Source organism: Cajanus cajan, chromosome 1 (genome assembly GCF_000230855.2).
Source record: "Cajanus cajan strain Asha chromosome 1, NIPB_CcT2T_4, whole genome shotgun sequence".
NCBI classification, from domain to species: Eukaryota; Viridiplantae; Streptophyta; class Magnoliopsida; order Fabales; family Fabaceae; genus Cajanus; species Cajanus cajan.
Genome location: NC_138517.1, coordinates 74800452 through 74824481, shown reverse-complemented (window position 1 = coordinate 74824481; position 24030 = coordinate 74800452). Strand labels below are relative to the sequence as shown.

At 33.9% G+C, this 24030-nt stretch overlaps 4 protein-coding genes and 1 pseudogene across 4 annotated transcripts; all 5 read right to left on the bottom strand.

Moving 5' to 3' along the window:
- LOC145950815 (cationic amino acid transporter 5 pseudogene) overlaps positions 1–3880 on the bottom strand; it is a 4288-nt pseudogene extending 408 nt beyond the window's left edge.
- Positions 3881–3999: 119 nt separating this feature from the next.
- On the bottom strand, positions 4000–6025 carry LOC145950818 (uncharacterized). Its single transcript, XM_083062614.1, has 5 exons — positions 5315–6025; positions 5169–5233; positions 4920–5022; positions 4402–4512; positions 4000–4324 (listed from the first exon to the last, which is right to left on the bottom strand). The coding sequence occupies exons 1-5, from the start codon at positions 5420–5422 to the stop codon at positions 4193–4195; spliced, it is 519 nt and encodes a 172-aa protein (XP_082918740.1). The 5' UTR covers positions 5423–6025; the 3' UTR covers positions 4000–4192.
- Positions 6026–6176: 151 nt separating this feature from the next.
- Positions 6177–8591, bottom strand: LOC109794889 (uncharacterized). Its single transcript, XM_020354317.2, has one exon. It carries the CDS (start codon positions 8488–8490, stop codon positions 6547–6549), a length of 1944 nt encoding a protein of 647 aa, XP_020209906.2. The 5' UTR covers positions 8491–8591; the 3' UTR covers positions 6177–6546.
- A 5186-nt stretch (positions 8592–13777) lies between these two features.
- On the bottom strand, positions 13778–15879 carry LOC109792599 (cationic amino acid transporter 5). Its single transcript, XM_020352018.3, has one exon. It carries the CDS (start codon positions 15692–15694, stop codon positions 13934–13936), a length of 1761 nt encoding a protein of 586 aa, XP_020207607.2. The 5' UTR covers positions 15695–15879; the 3' UTR covers positions 13778–13933.
- Positions 15880–19939: 4060 nt separating this feature from the next.
- LOC109792600 (Haloacid dehalogenase-like hydrolase (HAD) superfamily protein) lies at positions 19940–23754 on the bottom strand. Its single transcript, XM_020352020.3, has 4 exons — positions 23474–23754; positions 21306–21674; positions 20840–21046; positions 19940–20439 (listed from the first exon to the last, which is right to left on the bottom strand). Exons 2-4 carry the CDS (start codon positions 21561–21563, stop codon positions 20143–20145), a joined length of 762 nt encoding a protein of 253 aa, XP_020207609.1. The 5' UTR covers positions 21564–21674; positions 23474–23754; the 3' UTR covers positions 19940–20142.
- Between the last annotated feature and the right edge of the window lie 276 nt (positions 23755–24030).

Genomic DNA, 24030 nt, shown 5'->3' with positions numbered 1-24030 from the left:
TCTTGGCACCCTTTCCTGAGTCAAAAACAGTGACATCCCTAGAGTTGCCAAGAACCAAACAGGAACAGTCACGGTGTATCCAAACCAACCATTAGGCCTCAGCCCCCAGTAAGCTGAAATTCCCATTGAGGAAGCAATAATGAGCACCAAGAAGATAACTAGCTTTAACAGGTTCGCCCTTGGTGTGACCCCTCTCACATAGTACCTCCTCACTAAAAGGGCAACAGCTATCATCATGAACACAAAGAGTGTGCTCACAGATATCAAGCTTGACAACACATCCAAGCCTGTGAAAAAGGCTATGACGGCACTTGCAATGGTAATCAAGATTGTAGCATTTATGGGGGTTCCTGTCTTAGGGTGCACAAGAGCAAACCATGGTGGGATCATGTGGCAACGTGCAATGTGGGTAATGTAACGTGCCTGTGCCAATCTCGCCACCAGAAGCACTGTGGTCATCCCCTTCAGTGCACCAAAAGCTACCACATACTTTGCCCACTTCATTCCCACATTCTGAAATGCAACTGAGAAAGCAGCACCAGTGTCTATATCTGTGTATTTCTGCATCATGCTAAGTGAGAGTGCCATCAAACAGTAAATCACTGTGATCATGGACATTGACCCAACCAAACCTATTGGTATGTCCCTTGACGGGTTCTTGGTTTCTTCAGCCAAGGTTGCAATGCTGTCAAACCCTCCATATGCAAAGTAAAGAATTGTTGCAGCCTGAAACACCCCCTTAGCTCCATAAGGTAAAAAGGGTGTCAAATTTGAAGTGTCGGCATGAGCAAACCCTGCAACAATCACAAATATAATAACAGCAGTGTTGATGGCAGATGCTATCCAATTAAGATATGAAGTTTTTCTTGTGCTGATCATTGTAACTACTGCAGCAATTACCAGAACCCCAGAAGCTATAGGGTCCAACAAGTTGTACCCCTCTTTGAGATCTGTTTTAATGCGCAATGAATTCTTGGGACGGTTCAAAAGGCTTGTGAAGTATGATGTCCATGATCTGGCCACTGCTGCACTTCCAATAACACTTTCAAGAAGAATGTTGGCAGCAGTTATGAAAGCAACAAAGTCTCCTAATTCAACTCTGAGGTAAGCAAATGAGCCTCCTGCTGATGGAACTTCTACAGCAAACTCAGTGTAGCAGAAAACAGAAAGCATTGCTGAGAAGCCTGAGGCAACATAGGATAAGACAATAGCTGATCCAGCATGCTCATGAGCCTCTTGACCAGTGAGCACAAAGATTCCTGCTCCAATCACTGCACCAAAACCGAACCATATGAGGTCCCACCAGTTGAGGCAACGCTTCATGTCATGCTCACTTTGTTTCTTGAGTTCTTCAGTCTCAGTGGCATCATCTGATCTGCTGAAGAGACGGTCCTTGAACCTTAGCCGTGTCTGTGAAAGGGCAGAAAAGTAGTTGTTCCAGCTTTGGAAGGACTCCTCTGGCAAGAAATCTTGCTTGCTCCATCTCCAATACCCTCTCTGAGGTTCAGCCTCATCATTGTCTCCTGTGGAAGCCATTCAAATATTGCTTCTTTTATAAAGTTATTGAGTAGATTTGAGAACGCAGGTGTGACAAGGAAAACAACCATAAGCAAATATCTTTGGTGTTTAGAATTGAGTTTGAGTCCATTCCAACTGTCCACTGCCCTGTATTCTGCATTAAATTGAAGGGTATTGCTATGACAGGAGAAGATATTACAAATGTAAAAGTTTTTATTTTTATTTTTATTTATCATGTCATCAGAACAATATAATTGATTTTTTTTAATTTTTATTTTTTTATAATAATTATTTAAAGTTGTATTTAGGATTTTTTTAACTAATTGATAGAGAATTTTTTTCTTTATCAAAATAAATTCTTCTGATATATATATGATAATAATTAGTATTTTAGTTTGTGCAATACATAAATTAAATATTTATTATATATAATTAAAATTTAAAATAAATTATACGTATAAATAAATATCAAATCTATAAATTATATTTAATATTTATATAAATAGATATTTTTAAATATATTAATAATTTTTACATTTGTATATTTGTTAATTTTGTTTGTTAATAATTTATTTTAAAAGATTGAAATTTAATTTTTATATAATTATAATAAATATTAATTAAATTATATAAAATATTAAAATAATTTTTAAATTTTTTTGTTTAAAAAAAATTCAAAGTTGATTAAAGAATAATTGATATTAGAAGAGGAAGTAGAGAGTGTGGAAGAGTGGGCATACTAGAGCCAAGTTGGGATTCTCGCCACCGCGTTTGGAAAAACAATTGAAGTTGTCACATTATGCCGACTAAGGTGATTCCAAGATTCATCATTATTTTAATTAACAGCACATGAACTTAGGCCTATAAGTGTACCAGATGCATAATTTGATATAGGTGTTCATCCGGATTAATTCAATTAACTTCATCATTAAAACCAAATCAATCAATTTGGTTTGGATTGATTCAGCTTTTTTTTTTTTTTTTTCTCATTTTAAATTTGAACTAACCAGATGACCCTATCAACATTTTTTTAACTTCCGCCTTAATAGATTTTATATTTTAATACTTATTTTTTCTTCTAATTTTGTGTTGTATTTCTTTTTCATTCATTTTTATTTATTTATTTTCTTATGATCTTATATAACGTTTTCAAGTGTCTTAATTTCGTCATATTTATGATGTAAATTTTGTTTTATATTTTAGGTAAAAGAATTAATGAGATTTATAACATGTCAATTATAGATAAATTAAATTAAGATAAAACATGGTTTTATGTAAGTTCTAATCATCAATCTCTTTAAAAAAAATTAGTATAAAAGAATATAAAATACAAGAAAAAATTGAATTCAATCCAAAGTCATAATTAGTAAGAGAAAAAGATTTAATCAAATGTGTTCCACTTATAAAGTAGTTTCATTTAGTTGACTATTTATATATTTTTTTCAAATCTCAAATCAAATCAATTAAATATGATTGGTTCTAATTTGATATTATCTTGGCTGAAACTCATTGAGAGAGTACTGTGGAATGTGGATGCTGTCAAATTGTCAATGTAAGTGAGGTCCATTTGCAGCCATCTAATTTGAAAATTCTAATCATTCACTCTTCAATCCATGTACCTTGCAGCATGTCTTGGTTGGATGGTAGAACAACTGACCCTTTTGGGACTACGATACATAAGTTACAAAATATTAATTTTTTGGATAGACAAAAGCAAGAGGTTTAAACAACTGCACTATACTTGTCACATGTTTGGCTCACACCAAAATCTCAAAGCAGAACAAATGAAATTAGGAAAGGAAAATTCCATATCTGACATGTATCATTGTATCTGCCTTTTGAAAGTTCTAAGCCATATGCGTGAGGACCGTGATCAAGAACCCTGTATCCAGAGTTCCTATGTTTCAAGGAATTTGTAATTGAAAACATGTCTTACAAGATATCTGTCTCTGCCTGCTCCAACATTCACTGGTGGCTTTTAGAGCATAATCACCAAGTTAAAACTGACTGCATTTGGGTGTATGCAGCTGATTATGTTATTTTACCAGCCCATGCAACTCTGATGTTTTTTTTTTTTCTAATGAAAATTATGGATTATTTTATTAATTTATTAGAGTTATTTTTATAAGAATATTACACATGCATACTCCACAGTGAGGAGATATGTGTATGCTTTATAAATTGTTATTTTTTCTCTTATTTTATCGATGTAGAACTTGTTTACATCCCAACATTTCAAAACTTGTTTGTTAGTGGAGTTTAACGATAGAATCCACTCAGTCATCAACTAATCGACAATAATGCCAACTCATTCAGTGATTTTTTTTCTGAGAATTTTAGATGTGTTTTTGTTAACCAGTGCTTTATACACGGGTGGATTCATGAAACTAGAAAGTAACCCATCAGGCAATTACAATTCACATCAACTAGTTCGTGCATGCAACTATCTTTCGAACCATTCATGATTCACCATTATTGAAATAGAAAAAAATAAACCTCTTATTTATTGCAAGCCTTATTATCACAAGTCTCAACTTGTAATTATCTGCATTTCTAGTTACAACAACGCAAAGCAAACTTCATAGGTATTGGTAATATTGTTTGAGAAAGTTTATTTCATGTTAGCCTTTTAATTTATGATATAGCATATCGATACAGATTTCAGATACACAGTTCAAGCAGCTGCTTCGGCAGCAGAAGACACCTTTTGAAGCACATAAACAGGATCTCCTACTTCAATGATTTTACCATCCCCTTTACCAGGAAATTCCATCCAGTTCCAGGTCATATTCTGACCAAAGTAGACCTGTAGAAGCAGTTCACATGTCATTTCACATCATAAAAACTATAGTGGGATTCATTGAAATCTTGATAACGTCTCACCCTTTTTTTATTTTTATCATTTGGTCTTATGATTTCCCCAGACCTAGTTTTCATAAGAGTTTCATTTGGTTCAGGTTCAACTTTTGCAGTCTCTTGATTGATGGTAGGTATCTGATCACACAAATAAAATCAATCAAGCCAGTTGGATATGCAAGAAGCTAAGAACAGGAAAAAGTAGATTGACAATTGGCATGTGTATATGGAATCTAGCTTTTCTAAAGTGAACAATTATGTTAAGTTAAAAAATATATGGGTGTATCTGCCATTGGTTTGAAGTTAATGAAGTTTACAAAGTACTTTAATTCAAATCAAAGGTCAATTTACCCTTACTTTGTTTGCTTTATACATTTGCACATATATTATCCATGTGATAGATATCTTATTTAAGGTATACAGGCAATTACAGTATAGTGAGTAGAAAAAAGAGATTGATAGATACAATGTTAGGGAAAGTCATCTGGTACATGTTTTTTTGGAGCATAATGATGGATAGGAAATTATAAAGTAGAAGTCTTCACCTTACAACGGTAGCACAGTTTGACACCGAAAAAGGAAAACCTGCTTATCTTGATGTCAGTCCATAAGTCCTCAGAAAATGGTTCACAACCTTCAACCAGGATACTGCACAATCAAGCACCCAAATCTCAGTTATGTGAGTTACTAATCCGTTTTAATCAATTCAGCACCTTCCTGGTCTAAATAAATAACAGATATTATGAAACAATACAATTGCAGTCATAAAGCAAACCACATTGAAAAATCAATACTTGGGTCTAAAACGATTAATAGAAACAGGCTCCTTCAGATCCTTGTTTAGTGCATCCAATGATTCCTGAAAGACATAAATAACAAATACTGAGTAATGATTCAGCAAATAAGTAAAAATTAGACTTCATTTCCCAGCTGGAGTGACCTGAGATGTAAGTAAAAATGGATAGCCATCAGTGAACAAGGTCTGATGTTGTCCCTTGACATAATCAGGATCCACTTGTCTAACTTCAGAAGCTGCATTTGGAAACATTAAAGAGGTTTTGTAAATCTAAAAGAGCAAACACATCAAATTCTGGATGCATTACTAGAAATAATCTGGTTTTTAAGCCAACTTTGCCTTGCAAGATATACACTTGTTACACAAGGTTTCTCCTTAGCAGGGAGTTTCCTCCTTTAAACATTAAAGCTACCCAAAGGACAACAACCTTTCATATCGTATACATATAACTGTTACACAAATCCATAACTTCCCAAATAATTGCCTAAAGACATATACTAAAACACTGATAACTTCAGGCATAGTGCAGGTCTCAGTCTGCTTCTTGTTCCTCCTACTTTTCGAAGCCTATTAAGGTTCATCATAATAACACAGATTGGAAATATTGCAATGTACTGATGAAACAATGGTTTCATGGGACTGTTAATGCACAGGGTAACATTATAATATCCGAATATATTAAACACAAAACACAACATTAAACAATTTTACGCCATAAAAAGCCAAAGTTGGAAAGGAATTAGGAATAAGAAGTCAGAACTTTTAGTCTTACTATAACTCGGGAATTAGTGACTACAAATGCAATAGTCAAGTTTTGATCTTTGTCACTCAAGAAACTATAAGTAAAAACATACCAACAGAGTTCCTTTACTTAATAAGGGTTACTGTTGCAACAAGCATGGCTAGCCATCCGTCTCTTCAGCCATAGAACTGGTGACAGATAACATGGCTAGCCAGGATTCTCATTCAAAACAAAAAAGAGAGATAACAGAGCAGAAAAGGAATATTAAAAACGAACAATCCTCTAATTCACAACATAATGAATTTTGTTTTCATGGACCAAGCATGACAACTATAAGTTATGAATCAAGGCACATGTTGATATTCAGTGCCCCAAGTTAATCCAATCAATGTTCACATGTTCTCAAAACAGTTATAGTCCTTAACAATTCATTACACGCCTAAAATAACACATCCTTCTAAACATTTTTGTTGTTCTCATTATCCTAATTTCTAAGGTTTCATAATGAAAATTCCATGTCTGATACGTATCATTATCTGGCCTTTGGAAAGTTTGAGGACCTTGATCAAGAACCCTGCATCCAGAGTTCCTTAACTTCAAGGAAATTGTAATTGAATAACATATCTTACATGTCTCAGCAACTTAGCCTGCTCCAACATTCATTGATGGTTTTTTGAATTTTTTTTGGTTTGCAGAGCTGTTGAACAACCATTGCCCAAGTAGAAACTTTTGGAAGCAAAAATTTATGCAGCATCACTTCTACAATTTTGGTAGCACCTACTGTTCTCTGTCGCTTAACTAACCGGACTACTAACTCATCTAGAAACTCCCTCCCATCTTGAGGTGGGTTCACATTTTCTCTTAAAGTTTTCAAGAAAATGTCACATGTAATAAAATCAGGATCACAACTTTGATCTAGCATAAGATTTAGAATATCAATGGCACGGGATATGCTATTCTGCTTACAAAAAGCATTTAAAAGTATGTTATATGTGATTACATCCGGTTGTAAGTCAAACTCCTGACAAAGCATCTGATTGAAAAGTTTCAGGCCCTGTTCTACCAAGTTAGCACTACAAAAGCCATGAATCATTGAACTGTAAGCCACAACATCTAATTTAATTCCTCTACTCAGCATTTGCTTCCACACCATTAAGGCCTCCATAAGCTTCCCATCCTTGCACAAGCCATTAATGAGTATACTGTAACAAACCTCATTACGGTTACAATTATTGTTTGCCATCTCTTTCCAAACAAGAACAGCTTTATGGCTTTCACCTGCTTCAAAAAAACCCCTCATTAGGGAGCTGTAAGTGAAAGAATTGGGCAGGTAACCTTTATTCTTCATTTCAGACAAGAACTCCCTTGCTTCGTCTAGCTTCCCTTCTCGACAAAGACCATCTATAAGAGCACTATAAACTACAGTATTTGGTTCACATCCTTTTCCAACCATTTCCGTCCACAACTGCATTGCATGACTGAATTTTCCCTCCTTGCATAGGCCACTGATAAGGGATGAGTACACATACTCGTTTCCCCTATGACCTCTCTCTTCCAAGGAGACCAACACACGAGCCCCATCAGAAGCTCTTCCTTGCTTAACAAACCCATTAATAAGTGTACCAAAAGTAACATCATTAGGAACACACTTATCCGACACCATCCGGTTCAACAGATTCACCGCCTTCTCCAACTTTCCCTTGAGACACAGACCATGAACAAGTGCATTATAAGTCACTTCATTCGGGATACAACCCTTGAGAAGCATATTATCAACAAGCTTGGCAGCGCGTGTCAAGTCACCCTTCTTGCACAATGCACTGATCAACACATTAAACGCAACTGGGTTAGGAAAGGTGCCTTCAACCTGCATTTCATCCAACAAGGAAACCGCCTCATCAGTTCTACCATCCTTGCACAACCCATGCATCAATGTAGAATACGTATAACTATCCGGAGCACAATTCCTGAGTGGAATCTCTCTAAAAACCTCAATTGCTTGATCAACCAAACCAAGCCTACACATGGCCTTGATGACCAAGTTAAAAGTGAGTGAATTTGGATGTATGTTCAAACTCTTGGATGCAACAACATGCGAGTAAAACTCCAATCCACGATTGAAAAGACCCTCTTGAATAATCACATTGAGAACCAAATTAAAGGACTTCACAGTTTGTCTACACTGAAACTCACCCCCCATTCTGTGGAACAAGTCCACAGCTTTCTCAGGCAAATGGGCCTTCCCATAAGCTTTGAACATGACAATGAAACTCTTCTCTACAAATACCCTCCTTTCACGCTTCATTTGAAGAAGCACCTCTTCAAGGGACACGAAATCAAGGGAAGAGGCGTGATTCTCAATGAGGGAATAGAACGATAAATCACCCAATTTGTAAGAACCCATTTTGGTACCTGATTTGAAGATTTCAGCTGAAGGGTAGGGTTGGTGGGAAGAGGAAAAGTGAGAGTGAGAGGGAAGTGTTAGGGTTTGGGAGCAACAGCGATGGAGAGTTGTTCGAAGAGGGTGTTTAAGAATATTTGCGAGAAATGATGAGTACTTTGGCATCACATGGATCATTCGAAAAAAGTTCGATTTTTAAGGTAGTGAGTTGAATTTACGGTTCTGAGAATGTTAATGTAGTGTTGTCGGAGATGGAGGCGATTGGTTCTGTTGTCTCCTCAAGTTCTTGCATTGATGACAAATGACTAAGAGCACCTCCAACGGGAGGTGCTTACTGCGTTGCTTATGAATAAGGTACGGAGCTTATAGCAAACTCCCATTGGAGTGGTCTGTTGCTTAAATTTTTTTCTCAGTTGCTTGTAGAAGGGACGGTCTCAGTTGCTTGTAGAAGGGACGGTGCTTAGCACTGACAAATTTGAAGAAGAGAAGTTTGATTGGTTAAAACTGATCCAGGTGGAATATGGACAGAAACTTGGAAAATCAAAAAAACAAGGAAAAACATCCTTCACCTCTTCTCCTTCCGTGTGGCCGGTGCGTGGATCCGTCTGACCAGACCCCTCCGCCACGTGCTAGCAGCTCCACACAACCAGACCCGCCGTGCAGGTCGCGCGCCAGAACCCCCTCCCCGCGTGCAGGTCGCGCGCGGCTCCGAGCGGAACCCCACCCCGTGCGCAGCTCCCGATTGGACCTCCTTCCCTCGTGCGAGCAGCTCCCACCAGACCCCCTTCCCCTGCGCGAGGCTGCCAACCGGAACCCCCTCCCCCTGTGCGCGGCTGTCGACCGGAACCCCCCTCCCCCGCGTGCGTGGCTCAGCAAATAGAGAGAAAGAGAGAGAGTTTGAGAGAAAGAGAGACGGGGAAGAAAAAAATGAGCCGAGAAAGAAAAATGAGGAAGAGTTGCAATTTTTTTATTATTGTAATTTTATTATTATTATTTTATTATTGTAATTTTTAATATTATTTTATTATTGTAATTTTTTAATTATGTAATTTGTTTTTGTTAATTATTTATATTTATATATTATTTATAATAATTAATTTTATAAAAATTTATCATAAAATGTAGTGTGAGGTGTCAAAAAGTGTAGTATGAGTTGTAAAAAAGTAAGAGTGCTTATAAGAAATTTCCATTGGAGCAAAAATTGTAAAAGTATAGTATGAGTTGCTTATGAGTGACATGGCATAGTAGGACTCATTTAAAATGATTGGGAGTTGCTTATAAGCAACTCCCATTGGAGATGCTCTAAAATGAGGGACGAGGTCAAATTCTACTCATTCTACCGATGAAATTCTGATGGTTGCACAGTTAATAGAGGAAATTAGTGACATTGGTTATGGCTATTGGCTATAAAAAAATGTCCACAAAGTCTTGCGAGCTAGGGCTAGGTAGGGGTGGGAATGCGGACCGGTCCGGCCCGTTTAAGGCCCGATCTGCGAAGTTCACATTTTAACGGGTTGGATAAATCCGGTCCGTGAAATAAATGGACTTAAATCTTCAAGTCTGTATCCAGCCTGTGAATAGACAGATAAGTTCGCGGGGCTAATTAAATCTAAATTGTTTAAATGAATATTGACTCAGATTTTGAATTTTTTTCCTTTATTTAACCTATGAAAACATGAGGAAAAAAACATATAAAATGATATAAATATATTTATAATAATAACATTAAATATTGTAAATAATAAATCAAAGTCTTAAATAACAAAGTTTACACATTCTAAATTTCTAATAGAAATATTTAAGTCTCAATGCCTTTAAAATTTAAAGTCTAAGCATACCAACTATTAACCAAATATGAAAGTCTTACTATCTTAAAACTTTAAAAGTCTTAATATACAACTAAACTAATATAAAACATTTGTAAGTCCAAGTACATCAAAGTCTAAATACCTTAAAACATCAAAGTCTTAATTAATATCTTAAAAACAAACATAAAATATTTGTAAATCCAATTACATCTATCAAATATAATCAAACATCTCCAATAATAAAATTTGAGTCCACATTTAAACGGGTAATCCGCGGACTCACGGATTAAATCCGTAAAATCCGCGGATTAAACGGGTCGGACCTAAAAAGTCCGTATAATTATGCAAATTAAAAAAAATGGGTCCGTTATCCGTGAAGTCCGCAGACTTACAGACCAGTCCGCGGACCCAAGTCCATATACCCACCCCTAAGACTAGCCCATGACCAAATTTTTTACAAAATATAATAAATTCAACTATTAAAAACTTATTTTAATTCATTCTATAAACAAACTTATTTTATGTGCTAATTAATCTATTTTATAGACAATTTTTTCATTTCTTATTTTTAATAAAAAATATTAAATAAAGATAAATTTATTTTAAAACAAAAATAATATTTTAACTAATATTAATTTTTAAAATAAAATTAATATTTTATGATAATCATGTTTTCTATAAAATTAAGATAAACATACCATCTCACATAGAAGAATCTATAAAAATAATTTCGTACTTTTCATAAGCTTAACAAACCAAAAGCATCACTTAACAAAAAAAAAAATCAGCTAACAAATAACTCATAATACTAGAATGTCATAATTCTTTATAACTGCAACAATCACAATTTAGTTATAAGAATAATATAAATGATTAAGGAAGATTTAGTCACAACATCTATCATTAATCAACAAAATTTGATTCAATCAAATTAAAGGTTCAACAAAACAAAAATTAAAAAAAAAATCTACTTCTCGCCTTCACCATTTTCCTATAACAATCAACAAAAAAAGATTAATCAACAATTAAGAAAAACAATAAGAAACTAATTAAAGAACTCACAATACAAAATATAAAAATATAATTAAAAGAGCATAAGCTTCAGTCATTAATTTTCAATATCTTGAGGCACCTTAGACTTTCCTATTGTTGCCTCATGCCTAAAACTATCATCGTCATCTAAAATCCATAACCAATTAAACACAATTAGACCTACAATCCTAAGATAATTCATAATTCTAAAATACTATAATATAAAATCTTACCATAAGCATTTTGAGAAAACTCATGCACATAATTTCTATAACAAATCAATATTTGGGTATGTTTAAGAAGAACAAAACTTTTATATTTTGTAAGTACACGTCCACCAATACTAAAAGTTGGTTCCAGTGTTATTGTAGTAATGAGAATACTAAGTACATCTCGAGCAATTATAAAGAGCATGGAAAACTTTTTCTCATTTCTCCTGCAATATTGAAGAATATAAAATTCAACAATGTCATCATCATCTATTGTGTATTCATACAAGTAAACATCTATTTCACTTTTTCCTATGGCAGATTTAGTTTCATTCAGATACATTTTAAAATCATGCACCATATAACACATTAATTAGTTATCAAAACAAAAGAATAATGAAATAAAATAAAGAATACCAAACATAAAAAACTTACTGTAATAATTTTCAATTTCTTAGGCTTATCCTTTTGCATATGACTAAGCCACGTTAGATTTATTGGATGATTGAGAAGGAGAAACATTGAGGATTAGGAAATTAAACAAAGGTTTGAACAATCGAGTCAATTTGAGGAAAAAAAAATTAGGATTCTTAAAAAAAATGTTGCCAATATGGGTCATTGTCAATTCGTAAATCCTAATTAAACTTAGAGAAAGCATATTGACATTTTATGTGGGCTTACCCACCTTTAGCCTTAGCCTAACCCGGTTATTTGTAAGGGCTAAGGGGTTTAAGGGTTGAAAAGCCCTAGATTGAGTAGGTCAAGTGTTTGCTGAGTGACATCGATTGTCTTGTGGTAGAGGCTTAGGTATGTCAATCACAGTCGACACATGATGCTTGAACTACTATGGTTAAGTAGAAAGAATTGCATCCTAACTAATAACTATAACTTTTAACTTAGTGATAAGTATTCAATCTAATAGTTGGTGTCATAGTCAAGGTCGCATGCTCGATTCTCAATGAGAGTCATTGCTAAGGGGGAGATTGTTTGTCAAGTGACATTAATTATCTCGTGACAAAAGCCTAGATGGGTCATGTCACGGTTGACACGTGATGCTTTGATTGCTATGATCAAGTAGAAAGAGTTACACTCTGAACAACAACTATAATTTTTGACCTAGTGATGAGCGTTCCAACATCAAGATATAAGAGTTCTAGGGCCAAGAACCAATTTGACAAGTCTAATGTAAACTTCACTCAATAATTCATGTTCTACATCAAATTCTAACTATCTAATTATTGAATTAAAAATTCTTAATGTATAGATCAAGTTTATAAGTTATTTAAAAAATTAAAAAACACATGATACTTTGTTATATAAATTTAAATCTATATATAAAATATTTTTATGATTATCCATCAATTTGAATGAATGAAATGAACTACCAAATAATTTTTAATTTTTTAAAAAATTTGTAGATTTTATCTATGCATTAAAAACTTTTAATTGAATCATTAGATCATTAAAAATTGATATAGAATATGAATTATTAGAATTTAATGAGACGACGATAATAATAGTGACAGTGGTAGTGACATTGTCATTACCACCACTATTCTCTACCACCACCATTGTCATCACCAACAACAATGGTGGTAGCAACAATAATGCTAACAATGACAGTGATAGTGGTGGTGGTGATGGTGGCGATTACAGCGATAGGTGACGGTGGTCTTAATAATTGTGAAGAAATAATAGTAAAAATCTTGTGAAGGAGTATTTGTGATTGATTTTTAATCTTAACCATTAATTATTTTTATCTATAATATATGGTTATAATTTACTATTCTCAAGTTAGATCAATTAAATATGTATTATACAAAGAATTATTAAAAATATAAGATTTAAAATAAAATTTTAAACTTGTTATGTCAACAAATTCTGACTCTTTTATATATATATATATATATATATATATATATATATATATATATATATATATATATATAACTTGTCCATCACATATTAAGATCAAGCTAACATATTATTAGATTTAAAGTAAATCTTAAACTGAGATTTTTTTTAAAATTAATAATAATGTCTCATGATAAAAAAAATAAAAATAATTTAGATAAATTTTGAAAAAGTTATTTATATTTTTTATCTTTTAAAAATAGAACTTAATAAATTTTTAAAAACGAAAAAAAAAGTGACTTTTAAATTATGAAAAAAAAGTATATAAACATGAAAAAAAAATTGAAAAAAAAAAAAAAAAAAAAAAACTAATACAAGGGCTTTGTTGGCCTACCTTTAAATCGGCCCTAACAGCACTGCAGTTGCTCAACTAATCGAACGAGAGTCCCTTTATTTATATATTGATACTTAATAAAAGGAACCTTTACCATTTTATTATTCAGTTCAGTTACTTACTAACGACTAGCGGGACATGGGTATTTTGATGTAAACTAAGAATCATGGACACTTTTAAATAGGATCATTTCATCTCTTAACTATGCCAGATACGTATCAAAGCAAAATACAGCATGGACACTTCAAATATTTTTAATTGCGGGAGGGAAATATGATTCAAAATACAAACAGATGAAGTACACTTAACTAAGGACCTTCATTCTAAATGGTCTCTGACTCTGTGTGATCAACTTTGGATTGCAACGTTTTTTGTTGGTGAGCCATATCATAAGTGGCATGAAGACCAAAGAAAAAGTAATATATAAGCATTATGACAGTGCACACTCCAAATCTTATGAAGGCTTCATATTCCAAAGACCCCATGAGGAATACATTTGTTGCAATTGACAAAGATGGAAACCATGGGACAAGTGGAACGCCCCAAACTCTTGGCACCCTTTGCTGAGTCAAAAACAGTGACATCCCTAGAGTTGCCAAGAACCAAACAGGAACAGTCACAGTGTATCCAAACCAGCCATTAGGCCTCAGTCCCCAGTAAGCTGAAATTCCCATTGAGGAAGCAACAATGAGCACCAAGAAGATTATTAGCTTTAACAGATTCTCCCTTGGTGTGACCCCTCTCACATAGTACCTCCTCACCAAAAGGGCAATTGAAATCATCATGAACACAAAGAGTGTGCTCACAGATATCAAGCTTGACAACACATCCAAACCGGTGAAAAAGGCTATGATGGAAGCTAAGGTGGTGATCAAGATTGTAGCATTTATCGGGGTTCCAGTCTTAGGGTGCACAAGAGCAAACCATGGTGGGATCATGTGGCAGCGTGCAATGTGAGTGATGTAACGACCCTGTGACAATGTGGCCACAAGAAGCACTGTGGTCATTCCCTTCAGTGCACCAAAAGCTACAACATACTGTGCCCACTTCATTCCCACTTTCTGAAATGCAACTGAGAAAGCAGCACCAGTGTCTATGTCTGTGTATTTCTGCATCATGCTTAGTGAGAGTGCCATCAAGCAATAAATCACTGTGATCATGGACATTGACCCAACCAAACCTATTGGTATGTCCCTTGATGGGTTCTTGGTTTCTTCAGCCAAGGTTGCAATGCTGTCAAACCCTCCATATGCAAAGTAAAGAATTGCTGCAGCCTGAAACACCCCCTTGGCCCCATAAGGTAAAAAGGGTGTCAAATTTGAAGTGTCAGCATGAGCAAACCCTGCAACAATCACAAAAATGATAACAGCAGTGTTGATGGCAGATGCTATCCAATTGAGATATGAGGTTTTCTTTGTGCTTGTCATTGTGATTACTGCAGCAATTACCAGAACCCCAGAGGCTATAGGGTCCAGCAAGTTGTACCCCTCTGTGAGATTTGTTCTAATGCGCAATGAATCCTTGGGACGGTTCAAAAGGGTTGTGAAGTAAGAAGTCCATGACCTTGCCACTGCTGCATTTCCAATAACACTATCGAGAATAATGTTGGCAGCAGTTATAAAAGCAACAAAGTCTCCTAATTCAATTCTGAGGTAAGCAAATGAGCCTCCTGCTGATGGAACTTCTACAGCAAACTCAGTGTAGCAGAAAACAGAAAGCATTGCTGAGAAGCCTGAGGCAACATAAGATAAGACAATAGCTGATCCAGCATGCTCATGAGCCTCTTGACCAGTGAGCACAAAGATTCCTGCTCCAATAACTGCACCAAAACCGAACCATATGAGGTCCCACCAGTTGAGGCAACGCTTCATGTCATGCTCACTATGTTTCCTGAGTTCTTCAGTCTCAGTGGCATCATCTGATCTGCTGAAGAGACGGTCCTTGAACCTTAGCCGGGTCTGTGAAAGGGCAGAAAAGTAGTTGTTCCAGCTTTCGAAGGACTCCTCTGGCAAGAAATCTTTCTTGCTCCATCTCCAATAGCTTCTTTGAGGTTCAGCCTCAACATTGTCTCTTGTTGAAGCCATTCAAATATTGCTTCTTTTATGAGGCTATTGAGTACCGAATTGAGAATGGAGGTGTGAGGAGGAAAATAAGCTCAAGCAGATATCTTTGTAGGATAGAATTGAGTCATTCCAAGTGACTTTAATTATTTTGTCAGTTGGTGTGGAATTTTCTCTCCTCTTCAACTTGTGATTCAATAGAATGACATCATTACATGATATATATGTATAAGAGGACGCTATCAAATTAGTAGTCACGACACGCATGTCTTTGGAAAAACAATCGAAGTTTTCACATTATGATTACTAAAGTTTCCATGATTTCTGGCAATTTTTGTCACAATTAAGGACTAGCTGTGATTTATTTTGAAATTAACAGTGCATTAACGAAGACTAGATGCAAAGCCAAAGGTCAATGAGAGTACTGTAGATGCTGACAATGTAAGTGATGCCCACTTGTGGTTGTGGCCATCTAATTTGAAAATTCTTATCATTCAGTCTTCAATCCCTGTGCTGTGGCTTTTAGCATGGAACTTACTTGTTAGGTTGCTCAAGTCAACACCATCATAGTTGATAACTGATAGTGTGATACCCCATCTCTGGCAGGTCCACCATCATGGTATCAATTTTGTTGTGTCATCTAATTATTGTTCGAGTAAAACTGGACTCGTAAATGTTGTCGAAACTGGCTGAAGTAGGTTCACGAAACCCATCCTTGTGGGTGTGAGCCCATGTTCCATTACTTGTCTCTTGTGGTGTCAGTCCATGTTCCATTACTTGTCTCTTTAAAATGCGCTAGTATATAAACATGTATTTTTAAGCAATGTAGGACTAAAGTCTTTTGAAATATCTCTATCTCTACAATGTAGAACAAGAAATTGTATCAGTTAAGCACATCTCATTATAACTCAAGATATTGTAGCTTTTGAATTTTATTATGAAATTATTTTGAAATAAGAGGTGTTAGACATAATTGCTTCATTTCAAATTCAAATTTAATTATAATTAATTTTACAAAAACAAATTTACTCAAAATCAAGTTTCCAAATCCAATTCAATTTCTGACTCATGGGTTGGGCTATCAGTGTGTCGAAGAATATTCTGCGTGACTCATGGTATTCAGCAACAATCAGTTAATGTTCAAATACCAAATTTTCCTTGTATGAATAGTATTCGTTGCATTCTAGTTTCTCACAAGAGATATTTATCAAAACAAGATAATGACGTGACGTTTCTATGAATTATTGAATTGGCATGCCATGACCATGAATGGCTTCAAGTCTACAATAACGGATAAGGGATCTTAATTACAAATATCGTCTCAATGAAAATGGTGATATAATTGAAATACAGTCACCTTTAATTGTAGTTTGAAGAATGAAATGTGGCATTTAATTTCTCATATCTACACATCTAAGAGCAACTCTAACAGGAGTTGCTTGTCCTATGAAGCAACTCGAATCCCAGTTTCTTGCCATTAAAAGACTCTGACGTGGTAACATGAGTTGCTTGAGGAAGAGATGAGTTGCTTGAAGAAGAGACAGAGTTGCTTCCTCAAGCAACCGTTCCTTACCAGATTTTTTTTTTAGGTTCGTTCCTGGAGTATCTATCGCCGACAGCAGTGGCTAATCTCCTCGCTACGTTGGAGGCACCTCAAAGGGTGGGATAGCTGGCCCCAAGATTTAAGCAGATCTTATTGAACATATTTGGAAATGTTTCAGAAATAATAATGATGAAAATTAATTTCGTATAATATTTATGTATTTATTATTGCTTTATTTTATTTTTAATATCTACTTATTGTGTATTTTTTTTCATAATTTATTTTCTTATTGTAGCGTAATTATCCTTTTTAATAAAAATTTAAATTTGGTTCATAAATGATTAGAAAAAAATTCTAAAAATTGAATTTCTTAAAGTTTCTTACCATTGAAGTAAATTTGTGTTTGAGTAGCTTAATGCTGATATGGCACACTAGGGACCACTTTTTTCATTTTTCAATGCATGAAGCAACTCAAATGAGTTACTTCCATTGGAAATGCCGTAAGGTCCTCCCACAAATTTCTCACACGAGCCTTTATTCTATGATCATAGCACAATGTGACTACTAATAAGGTTTGGTACAGTTAGTAAATAGTTAAATTCCTTAATTATGTAGTCAGGACTAAATTTTAGGTCATGTATATGAGAAAGACGTGGTGGAAGAAGAAAAATTCACTATATTTATGCGAGTGAGGATATGCATATTCAAGTGGGTGTTGAAGATGTTTTTCTTACTTTGAACTTTGAAGTGCAAGCCTTAGCCTCAAGAAAAGAATTGGCGCATACATCGCAGTTGAACAAGAAAATGATATCTTCAGGAGATCAAGCAAAATCAAAAGTCAAATCATCCTCCAAATCTCCAATAACCCATCAGACAGATGAGTGTATCTTCGTGATATTTTCCTCATCCAAGCAAAATGAAGTTTAGTATTTGTTCACTTAAATTGTTGTATGCATTAGATTCATTTTGTTTAATAAAGATCTATAATATTTCACATGAAAGAGGCTTGCATCAAAATATGATGTTGGATGTTTTGTGGTTTATTGAAAAGCATGGACAAATTATAAAGGACTAAACCCTCAAGTCTGTTCTTAAAACAGTGTGTGGGTCGGACATTTTATGAGTATATATTGAATTGAGATTTTTTTTAAAAATATTTTTTCATACAATTTTGTCTCATAAAATTTAAAAGATTATAGATATGTTTAGTAAACTAGCTTATAAGTTAGCTAAAAATTTGTGTTATAAGTTAGAAGCTAAAAATAATAATAAAATTAATTGATTGAATTGAAAATATTTAATAAATTTAGTTAATAAAGTAATTAATAAATAGAAAAGAACATACTAAGTTGTTTGAGTTGAAAATATATTTTAAATAAATTAATGGGGATAAAAATAGAATCAATTAAATTCTGAAAATATGTAAATTAATTAATTAATTAAATCCCTGAAAATATTTATGTTGCATAATATAAGAATGTTCTGGAATGCAAAATGTAATTGATATCATAGTAATTTGAATTCACTTCTTTCTTCTTTCAAATGCATCAGTAGTTATTCAACCTGTGAAATGCACGGAATATTATTTATTATTAAATATTTAAAAATGAGTTGGTATAAATATAAATAATTAAAAATAAATAATAAATGAATATGAATATAAATAATTCATGAAATATTCATTCATTCAAATAAATTATATTAAAAGATGAGTTAATCACCTATACACTGTCAGTATAAAGTTTTTTTACACTGGCAACTAATTATATCTTTTAATTGTGTCATGTCACTATAAACACATTTACTTTTAACAGTGGCATGACACAATTAAAAGATATAATTGGTTGTCAGTGTAAAAAAACTTAACACTAACGGTGTATAGGTAATTAACTCTTAAAAGATTACTCATGTTTTATATACCAATTACTAATTAATAAGAATGATTTTAGAAGTAAATATGTTATATGTTAGCAAATGCTTCAATATCGCATTTAATGTGAAAATATGAACATCACCATTAAATGCATCAATTTGAATGATTAAACTTGTCCAAACATGCTCTAAAACACGGTATTCCTAACGATCTACATGAAACTGAAATAATAACAACATACTTAAGTTCGTATATTTTAATTCATTTTGTCCTCGGAAGAGAGTATCAAGTGTGAGAGAGAAGGGGGAAAGTGGAAAAAGGAGGTGAAGCTATTAAAAAAAAAAAAAAAAAAAGATTGGGGAGTTGGCCAAAATAGAAAGAAAAAAAAAAGTTAGCCAAAATAGAAGGGTCCATAGTTCTGCACAAGAAAGAAACCTTAGTTCAAAATAGAAATTGACCCCATTCCCCAAAATCAGGCCCAAAATATAACATTGTCACTTTTTAAATAATGAGTTTATGACGGTGAAATTTCAACCCATTAATCTCACGCAAATTATTCAAATCCATCGCCAAGAATCTATCCTAGTTACTAAAAACATTCCATCCTTAAATTGAAAGCATTGATCCAATAACCGTAGAGTTTATCCTTCCTGCGGTTCATGATATCAGTGACTTCCATGTACATCTTAAAAACCACTTGTTATTCCTTACAAATAAATATAGAAAATTTCTTTTAACAGAAAAATATTTTGAGCTAGTTGCCACCCATCTCCTACACTATGCTTGATCTCTTCAGCAACTAACAAAAATATACATAAAAAAATCAAGTGACAGGGTAAACCACAGAACCATATGGAACAGAAAGTAACATTTGGATATATTTGTATTGCATTACGTTTGAGCTATCAGCATTTAACTATTGGCCATCAGATTCTCAGGTATGGCTCTAAAACAAATATTCAGCCACATGCAAAGGTGGAAAGTCAAATGCCACAGTAAAATCATTTGAGGGGTGGAAATGATACATATAATACTAGTTGAGCTAAGTCAGTGCCTCTAGAAATTTGAGGCATCTGAAGAAAGCCATTCTTGTGCAGCCACTAAATCAGGAAGAACAACTGCCCCAGATTTCCTCCATTCCTCAGCTTCTGGTGTCTTAAATCTATCCAACAACAGTGCATGCATCCCTATGCTCCTAGCTGGCTCATAATCTTTGCGTATGCTATCCCCGATATGCAGAGTTTCTTCAGGTGGAATATTTCCAGCCCTCTCAAGTGCGATCTTATAAATTTTCGGGTCTGGTTTCTCAACGCCTTCAAGACCAGAAAACACACCAAAGTCCCACTCAGATCCCTGCATCATCAGACGTCATAACAATCAGACATTCTTGTATTTGGGGCAAGTGTAGAGTCTTGCTTAATATAGGTGTAGTAAAGAAGAACAAGAACACTAGTAATGGTTAAGAATGATTAGACTAAACTAAGTTCAACATAATTTTCTTCAAATCTTAATTGAAATTCATAGATCATGAATCCTTAACTACATCGTGTTTCAAAAAGGAAGTGCACCATTCCCTATTGAGATTTCCAACAAGTTCACTCACAAATGTTTAAGAATGTGATATTATGTCACTTCATGATTAAGTATTTAAGTGGTCTTTGAAACAATACCGAATGTTAATTTATCTTTCAAAGTCATTTATAAGTCTAGTATAGGCATATAGCAAACTTTTAGAAAAACAGAGGAAATTTACCTCGTTCAAACCCAAAGCTGGAAGAATCACATCTTGATATCGGTATTCGGCATTGCTCACAATACCAACTTTGACACCCTGTCCACGTAGCCATCTGAGAAATTGCTGGGAGTCTGGAAAGACAGTATATGGAGCAGATGAACCAAAGGACGAATATATGCGTCTGAAGATTTTCTCAAATGTTTCCTCATCATATTCATATCCAGCCTGCCAGAAAAATAAAATTTCTCCATGAATTTTCACAGGTGGGGGAGTACAAATATCATGAATTTGTAATTCAATACCCAATTTTGATAGCATATAATGCAGTTGAACACATCAATAATGGTGGGAAATGGGAATTAAACCTTTGTTAGTACAGTGCATTCAACGTTGCAGAAGACAAATCTATGTAAATATCAAAAGCTTATCCTGACATGTAATAATAAATTACACAACCATAGCAATGACTTTACAGATATCTTACCCTGACAAAAGAATCTCGCACACAGGTTTTCCACCACACAATGTTTGGCATTTTGGCTGCATACCCAAAACACGGATACTTCTTTGCCATTTCCTTATATGCAAGCTTAAATCCCTCATGCATACGTTTGTAGTCTGGGCATGGTTGGCCTGCAGCTTTGGCTGCCATGCAATAATAGTCACCAAGCTCCCCTTTGTAAGCCATTAGGGTACCGGTAACATCTATAGTGACACAGCGTAGTTTGGCCAATAATGTCATGGTTGGATAGGTGACTGTTTGGAAGAATTTCTGATGTAGCAATACCAACACAAATTTCACAGAACCAACTAAAAGGTAGAGTATTGAACTCCTTCAGTTTGATATTAAAACCTGCAAATGTGATTCCAAAATTAGCTAGTTATATTGAAAATAAATTTCACTTATGAAAGAGCTTACATGATGATAAGGCTTTATAAACTGTTTGGCTGTATGTAAAAGGGAGGGGACAAAAGCAAGGGGTAACATTGGTACTATTATAGCGCAAAATAGAAATTTTTAAATAACTATTAAACTTGGGATCTATTAAACCTGGGTCTGATATTAAATATGACCAGTCATGGATATGTACATTGCAAACCAGAAAACATAAAGAAATGTATTCAATATGCTACAAGTGATTATATAAATGCACATACCGACACAAGTGCACTTGCTCAGAAAGGAAAAAACAATTTAAATTATTCTGAGCATTTTAAATAAACAATAAGTTTCAAAGTTACACCATACTATCCTTGAAAGTACTGTGTTTATGAAGGCATATGAAATTATTTCCATATCTCCTACAAAGACTATCATACATAGTAAGAAAATAAAACAAAATCACTAAACCAGAGCTTTAACATAGTTCAGAATGAAAGAGGAACTAATAGAATCAGGGATGTTAAAAAGATCTTGAATTGAAACCTTTTTGTTGGTGGAAAAGATTCAAGACAACCAATAATTTGTTAATGTGGTAAAAAAAATAACAAAGAAATGAATTTACTCTTGGATAACATCATATTGCTTCAATGTTCAGTTGTCAAGCAACCATCACAAGTACCGACCTAAACAAGATATTCAGATGAGACATTTCTTGCAGTGACATACATTTGGTCATAATTTTACACTCAATGGTAGTAATACATTAGACTTCTGAAAAAAATGGTAATCAAACATGACTTTTAGGAAGTTAACTAGTTCATTGTGATGAATGATGATCATTTCAAGAAATTATTTGACAAATGTCATCTATGAATTTTTTTATGGTTGGCCATCTAAGCGCAGTCTCATTTTGACACACACAACTCCCATGATGAAGATAATCTTACACGGCTTCGCAAAACCACATTGTCTGCTAAAACTCTCATGTTACAGTTCACAATCATTCCATCAAAAGATTAATCATTATTTAGCCTAAGCACGTGAAGAATATCTCACACAGACCAGGATTAGTTCCTTCCCAACAGACCGTTTAATTTCCTAAGATCCATAAGGTAAAGGTAAAAAAAAGCAGCAATGCATATACAACATTGCCACAGAAATTACCAATTACCAACAATAAGTATCTAGAGGAATAGCAGGAGCAACTAATTCCAAGCTGTATCATATTTTCTAACATCTATCATCACCACAAATCACAATCATTAATCTGAAATCAACCCCCCACAAGGATGTTCACTTTTGAATCTAAACCCATGGATACAATAAAACACACATTCTAGTTTCTAATTCCAGGCATGGCGGGCAAAAATAAAAGTAAAATCACAAATGGGATTGAGTCAAATTGAAAATGGGGTAAACAATGTGGCTAAACCATCTCAGAGGTCATAACAAGAAATGAGTGCTCACAGCTATTACATTTGCGAAAATGCCCGATAAGACGTGAGATTCAAAACAAATCATAACAGGGCAATAAAATAGACAATATCGATTCATCCGACACACATCATTAAATAAATAAATAAAAACAAAACAAAAAACAAAAAGAATCCCATAAAACACACATACATGCACAACTATAGAGTGGTTAGGTCAACACCCACAAAACATATCCCAGAAAAGATTATATTTTTATCATTATCCCATTCAAAAGAGCATATTAAAAATATGAAATTCTATTGATCAGAGACGGAAACGAATAAAGTTCTTACCACAGGCTCTTAAAACTGAAAATGTCGAAATCACAAATGCTGTGGAAGATGCTTGAGCTACACCATCGTCGTGAGAAACAGAGTGTGCATTTCCATGGAATTTTTCAATTTTATAGATGGGAAAAAGAAGAGAGAGAAGCTTTGGCCGGTGATGTTGTTCCCTTATGTATGTATGCATAAATGGTAATCATCAAAACCCAGATTTACTATTTAATAAAATTTCTCTTTATTCTTTTTCTCCCCTTTTTTCGCTCCATGGCTTCTTTGTGCAATGAGTGGCAACGTTAAACAGTAAACCTTTCTGTACCAAAAAAAAAATAGTATCGTTTTATTTATAATTAATACTAAATGTATTTTTTTAATTAAAATCAAATTTGTTTAATTATATGTATAAATAATTATATATCTTATCTTATATTCATAATTAATACTAAATGAGTTTAATGATTACTGAAAAGTTTTTATACAATTAAGTAATTTATAAAATGTTTTATTTATAAAAAAATGTTTTTCAAATGATTGATAAGATTTATCGTAAAAGTCAATAGATTTATTTT

Bases quoted from the DNA above. Each gene is read 5' to 3' on its own strand.
- LOC109794889 (XM_020354317.2), bottom strand. From the start codon at position 8,490: ATGATCCATGTGATGCCAAAGTACTCATCATTTCTCGCAAATATTCTT.
- LOC109792599 (XM_020352018.3), bottom strand. From the start codon at position 15,694: ATGGCTTCAACAAGAGACAATGTTGAGGCTGAACCTCAAAGAAGCTAT.
- LOC109792600 (XM_020352020.3), bottom strand. From the start codon at position 21,563: ATGACATTATTGGCCAAACTACGCTGTGTCACTATAGATGTTACCGGT. The intron at 21,047-21,305 runs GTAAGATATCTG...TTTTTCTGGCAG, and splicing joins TGCGAGATTCTTTTGTCAGG to GCTGGATATGAATATGATGA. The intron at 20,440-20,839 runs GTAAATTTCCTC...CTGATGATGCAG, and splicing joins CAGCTTTGGGTTTGAACGAG to GGATCTGAGTGGGACTTTGG.
- LOC145950818 (XM_083062614.1), bottom strand. From the start codon at position 5,422: ATGTTTCCAAATGCAGCTTCTGAAGTTAGACAAGTGGATCCTGATTAT. The intron at 5,023-5,168 runs GTATTGATTTTT...TTGATTGTGCAG, and splicing joins ATTAATCGTTTTAGACCCAA to TATCCTGGTTGAAGGTTGTG. The intron at 4,513-4,919 runs GTGAAGACTTCT...TTGTGTGATCAG, and splicing joins AACTGTGCTACCGTTGTAAG to ATACCTACCATCAATCAAGA.